The sequence below is a fragment of the Corvus brachyrhynchos genome, unplaced genomic scaffold, assembly GCF_000691975.1.
Source record: "Corvus brachyrhynchos isolate BGI_N302 unplaced genomic scaffold, ASM69197v1 scaffold363, whole genome shotgun sequence".
NCBI lineage: Eukaryota > Metazoa > Chordata > Aves > Passeriformes > Corvidae > Corvus > Corvus brachyrhynchos.
This window is the reverse complement of record NW_008237404.1, coordinates 102,663-108,637: the sequence shown is the minus strand read 5'-3', so window position 1 is coordinate 108,637 and position 5,975 is coordinate 102,663. Positions and strand designations below refer to the sequence as shown.

The 5,975-nt window shown below is 41.9% G+C and overlaps 1 protein-coding gene across 1 annotated transcript; it reads right to left on the bottom strand.

Moving 5' to 3' along the window:
* Nucleotides 1–916: 916 nt before the first annotated feature.
* On the bottom strand, nucleotides 917–5,969 carry AMER2 (APC membrane recruitment protein 2; the record flags this gene model as incomplete). Its single annotated transcript, XM_017730764.1, has 2 exons — nucleotides 917–5,746; nucleotides 5,921–5,969. Coding segments are annotated over 2 exons (927 nt in total), but the record flags the coding sequence as incomplete, so codon positions are not given.
* Nucleotides 5,970–5,975: the final 6 nt, after the last annotated feature.

The following is a 5,975-nucleotide window of genomic DNA, read 5'->3' as shown; positions in this document are numbered from 1 at the left end:
AGGAACCAGTCCCAGGCCACTGGGCAGAGCTGACAGGGTATTCTCAGCACTGACTCTCAGAAGAGTCAGTTGTTGTGCAGTTCTGCTCGGACACGTGGGGTTATGTCACCATAATAAAAACATAAACAAAGGGTGGGGGGGGAAGAAAAGCCAAAATAAAAACGAAAAAGAAACCCTGCAGAAGCTGTCATGTGTAAACTCTGCCAAGACTAATTTCTGCAGTGTCTTTGAGTTGGTGTCAATTTGTTTTTCCAAGACAGATGCCCCAGCCTTTCATATCAGTAACTATGAAAATACATTTTCAGACCACCTTGCCTAGAATTCCCCGTTGCGGCTGTTGGGTAACCATCTGTCTTGTAAGTGGCTATTGTTACTGTGATCTGTCCCTTTCATACCATTATCTTCCTGAAAAGCCTTTGCTGAACGTAGTCCATTAGCGCAGGGAAAGAAAAACCTCGGTGCATGGCCACATAGCAGAATCAATGGCTCCCTTTGATCTGCAAGCTCAGTCAGTACTACAAATTTAAGAAACAACAAGGTTTTGCTTTGCTAAGCAAAGCCTGTTAATTTGGCTCATCTGCACTCATAGCATCTTACTGAAAATGCCATCTGTATCAGATGTTTTAAGACTTTGGTGCAATATTCGCTTAGCTTAGATAAATAATTTAGTAAGAGTCATTAAAAAATAATCAGTGAATTAATTTTCATAGTGTACATCTATGCACGTAATTTTTGAAATTCAGTCCTCTACTACCCTGAGTGGCAGTGAGGATATTCACAGTGGAGGAAGAAAATGCTGGTTATTGATGGAATAAGACTGAACATAGTTTTTTCTTATTCTAGTCATGAAATTTCGTCTGAAATATACTACAAGCGTTTGAGTCCTATTACTGGCAAGAGCAAAATGCATACATGCTACATGGAAAATGAGACCTTTTATGTCTGTTGCAGGCCACACATTTAGTACAAGAAACTTAGCTCCTATCATGACAAAACAAGTCCACAAAAACATAACTTCATGCTACTGAAAGAAATCTTTTGTGCTGATATACAGGAGTGTATACCACTGAAATCACTGTAGATAGCTATAAAACACTACGCAATATATAGAAAAATCCTAAGAACATATAAAATTTACCAGTAGGGACCTGAAAGTGCAAAGAATACACATAACTAAATACCAAGTCCTGATCTATAAAATCCTTTGTGAACGACATACAGCTGATAATTACAAAGCATCATTCAGACAACCAAATAACAAATGAAACAAATAAAAAACCATATTCTTTAAGAAAATCAAAACAATGACAGCGTTGGGAATGTTATCTTTGGGGCTCAGAACACCATTTCTACCTCAATACCTACCAAAGCCAAGGAAAATATATGCTTGAACAGAGTAACATAAATAAGAATGCAAGCTACCACAAAATGCCTCAGGACCATTACCTCTTTATGTCTCAGCCTTTAAACCCAGCAAGCCATTAACTGTTTGTTCTTAGGCATCTCACAGTATTTTACAGGGATCTTTCAGGAATTATATATAGGTCTAAAGAAAGCCTTTGAACCTCCTTTCAATGATTGTTTTAGGCATTGTGTGGAGTTACACAAATATATTTGTATGAAAATTGAAAGCCTTAGTAAATATTGGATCTTCTATTACCTTTCAAAATAAAAAACATAGATGGCTTGAAGACAAAAGTGATTTTCAGAAATACAAAGTTAATTTGAACATTAAATTGTATCTTTACTCTCACACAACCATTACCCTGAATCGACGTCAGTATGTCGCAATGATTCAAAACACTGACACCCTACTACCAGCTACTTTCCCATTTTCCTTTTAAGGATATGATTGTCCTTAAAATATGTACATAGCAAGCAGCCAAACAAACCGCCAAGAGATTTGCAAAATGTACTTTCACTGGGTATGTGACAGAAAGCTTGAGGGAGCGGCTGGGGAGCACCTGGGCTGAGCAGCTGCCCTCCCACCCACGCTCCGCTGCCAGCCCAGGGCTCCTCGCTCCAGGGGTTAGCACTGAGGAGGAGGCCACCCGCCACCATGCAGAGGATGGAGGAAATATGTGGCAGAAAACAAAGGAGAGAGAGAAGAATGAAGGGAAGCCAAAGCATTTTAATGATGATTCGTGTTAGTGGTTAAGTGAGGGAGTTAAGCTTAGTGTCACACTATTGATTTCTCAATACAGACATGCCACAATGCAAACAAAACACATATGATGAATAATTTGACACACACAAGTCCTGTAGAGATGGCAGCTGGTATCTCCTAGTGGGTTTAAAGACCCACCACTCCTATTACCTGTACTCAGTGTTTCCAGTTTTTATGGTACTACCACCACATCCTCCCTCCCTCTCAACTTCCAGTACCCTATAGAATTTCTCAGCACAATTTGTCCTTAGAACAAAATGGGGAATTATGATTTTTCTGCAGAGCTGTTGTGCAAGGAAAGATGCATCCCTTACAGTCAAACAAAAACAAAAGGACGGGAAAAGGAATGTCATGTTTAGGGCTGAGGAGCAGGACAATATTCCGTGTTCTGTACATACATCCTTTTGAGGGTGTTTCAGCTTTGACTTTCTAAAATGCACAAGTGGAGTCAGACCAAATGCAAATCCCTTTCTCAGGCAAAGAAAACCATTGCCAGCATGTTTGGAGGCAGATCTCGAGCACAGCCCCCAGCCTGTGCGTGGGAGTGCTCACACGAGTGTGAGTGTGCACAGGGAGCGCCTTCGCGGGCGCACAGACCCTGCCAGGAGCTGTGTGCTCGCCGCACATGCATATGTACAACACGTCTGTGTGAGTGGGCACACAGGGAACCACACACGGACACGTCAGAAAGAAAACACAAAATTCTCCTCTTTGAAGTGTATTAAGGTTCTTAAACCATCAAAACAGGGGATGGTCAGGGAAACTAACACTTTCACTGGGGTGCTGCAACTCGGTATTAAATTCTGCAGCAATTTCAAAACTGGATGCCAATTTCACCTTCATGACTTTAAGGTCATTTCCCCAGTGAACCATGAATCATGCATATACATATATACAATTTGTATTATGGTATTTCCTAGCTTTTTATGGTTTGCCTATAACCTTAATATCCTTCAAATGTATATTCTGTATATTTATTTTCCTTTTTTTTCCTTTAAATTTAAGAGACAATAAAACCAACTGCTATGTAAGATCAGACCCATTAGCTTCAATGATGTGAATTTAGGATTCTCTGCATAATATAGACATGTATATTTTTAAAATGTATATTATTTTTTGGATACACTGGAGCATATATTTTATATTAACTGTGGTCTGATGATTAAATACTTATATCAAAATATTTTGTAAATACATAACATTTACCTTTAGATTTCAGTGATTTTTAGAGCTTTTTCAGTGTATCATAAAAATATGTCCTCAGGCACATTAAAACCCTATTATATTTCTTTGAAATGTTGCCAATGCCCATGTACAGTAGCCACCATTCGAAAATGTCATGGCCATTAATACATTTCTCCTAAGATCCAAGCTCATCAGACCTTTTTATGTACCACTAGCTTACCATATTTTTTCTCTCTTAAAGTAAAATTATTCTGACATTATTGAGAATGAAAATAAAAAGCAACAAGAACCCAAACTTTCTTTAAATAGTCAAAAACTAATTTTATATATTTTAAAAAATAATACTTAAAAAACACATTTCTTTGCTGGGTTCCTTCTCGGTAAGGTTTAAGCCCAGAGCAACTTTGTCTAAACCCCTGAAAATAGAGGTTTGCAGTGGCAGTGCTGTCAGAACATCAGCTCTGAGCCATGGAATGTGCCACTGGAATAAGATCAGCACTTCAGACTTACTTATCTGGGGATGCATGAGCCCATACAAACCAGAGTTTTTCTCTAATTTAAGGTACTTACACAAAGTTCTATCCTTTTAGAATTGTAAAATTATCTACCTATAAAAACTAACTCTTGCTTAAACTCTAGGTAATAAGGACAGGTGATTTTTTTTTTTTATATATAAAAAATCTGCTAAAACACATATATATTTACACACGGCGAGCAAGTTATTGTATAAATTTGGACAGTGTGTATATATTGGCATTTAGTAAAATGTTTCCCTGAACCTGATTGTATGCATTATCGGACGAGTAGTGATGTAAACATCTGAACCTATGTCAGGTGTCTCTGTTATCCATTTACATCAGACCAGATCAAAACCAACCAGACAGACAGACAAACAAAAATATGTTTTCCTGTTAGACAAGTCCACCTAATTCCTTAGTTTTATCTCCTGCACACAAGTCAATCAAGTCTGCTGCTGAGCAGTGTTCTCGTTCCTACAGCAGGTAAAATACCTGTTAGGTGGGTTGTTTTCTGCTTGGCATTTTTTCCAATATCTTGTAGAGCAAACATCATTTCCAGAGCCAGCCAGGCACCCACCCTCTACTCCTCCCCGAGAAATGATTAAAAGATAAGTGTATTGGAGAACCTCTCATGTCGCTCCTCTTGTAACTCTGTTCCCTTGAAGAACTCATGACGCTGCTTTGCAAGAGGAAGAATCGTCATAATCCAAGTCCTGCTTCCAGAAAGGCATGTAAAAATGAACCTCCCCAGTGTTTAGTGTTGCAGAAAAAAGATACAAATGTAAAAAAAAGTGCTCAAAAAGAAGTTGACTTTTTATATTTAGCCATAAAGTCTAGTAAGAAGAGACTCAGAAGTGCAGGCCCATGGAGTACAGCGAAGGAAGCCTTTTAGGTGACTTTCTTCAGGTGATGCAAAATTAATTCATTTTCTGTGGTCTCCTATGCAGACTTTCCCACAATGACTTTGTTCTCTGTCTTTGTCTCCACCTCTTACCCAACTACTTTTTGGCACTGTCCTGGTACGTGGCAGTTTTCACCGTTGTCCCTGCTACGCCCCTGTTACTGACCCGGCGTACTAGTACTTTGGAGACGGGGATTTTTGTTCTGTGCATCTCACTTTTGGCCAGGTGATGGTGTGCGACGTGATGGCTGTTACTGGCATCTGCTCCATGGCTGGCGGGATGCGACGAAAGGTGTTTAATGCTGATGGGTATCTTGGAGTCCTTGGCTGTGCTTGAGGGTGTTTTCAGTGAGCTCACAGTCGTTATTGGAGACACGGGCTTGGAGCGTGGCACACTGGGGACTTCTTCATTCGTAGGCCCCGCTGGTGGGTTCTCATCCGGCTCAGCATAGAGGTCGTAAAGAGCATCCCCACTGTAGATATCCCTGGGAATGGTCTCCTTCTGGATGCTTGTAGAACTATCTTCCTCGGGACCAGGGGTGGTGGAATCCCAGTAGCCCTCATCACTGTTTGGGATGCCCTCGTGCTGCTCCTTTTCCCTGCCCTTCTGCTCCTCTTTGTGGTTCAGGTGAATGGTTATCTGGTGGAGGCCACCACGTTTCACCACGACCCTATTCTGGGCCCCGTCAGTACCTCGGGTTTCCTTCAACCCCTCGGGCTTCTTTGTCCCTCCTCCACTTCCTCCTCCTTGTGTCTGAGTCTCGTCTGCCTGCGACAGCATATCCCAGAACTCCTGCAGGCAGGTATCATCCACCTGGTCGGGGCTGGCCATCTCCTCCCCTCCTCCCTGGTAGGCCACCATGGTGGGGTGCTTCTTGGTGGCACCCAGCTTGCTGGGCCCGGGGGTGCTCTTCTCGCAGACGCCACTCCCGCCGCCCACATCCTCCTCATGGTCCGCAATAATATCTCCGCAGCCTGTAAGAGAGTCAAAGCTTTTCAGTGAAGTCACGTCAGCAAACATCAAACAAATACGATCAATCGATTGCTCTGAGGGTGGATCAACAGAGGAAGGGTCAGGGGCGGCTGCCGTCTCTTGACCGCTATCACAGTGAGGTTCAACAGGGGGGATAGTCGTTATTGGAATGTCACCTGTTATCGCCGCATCCTTGGCAGTCCCAACCTCTCCGGCGGCCGCCCCCCGCGC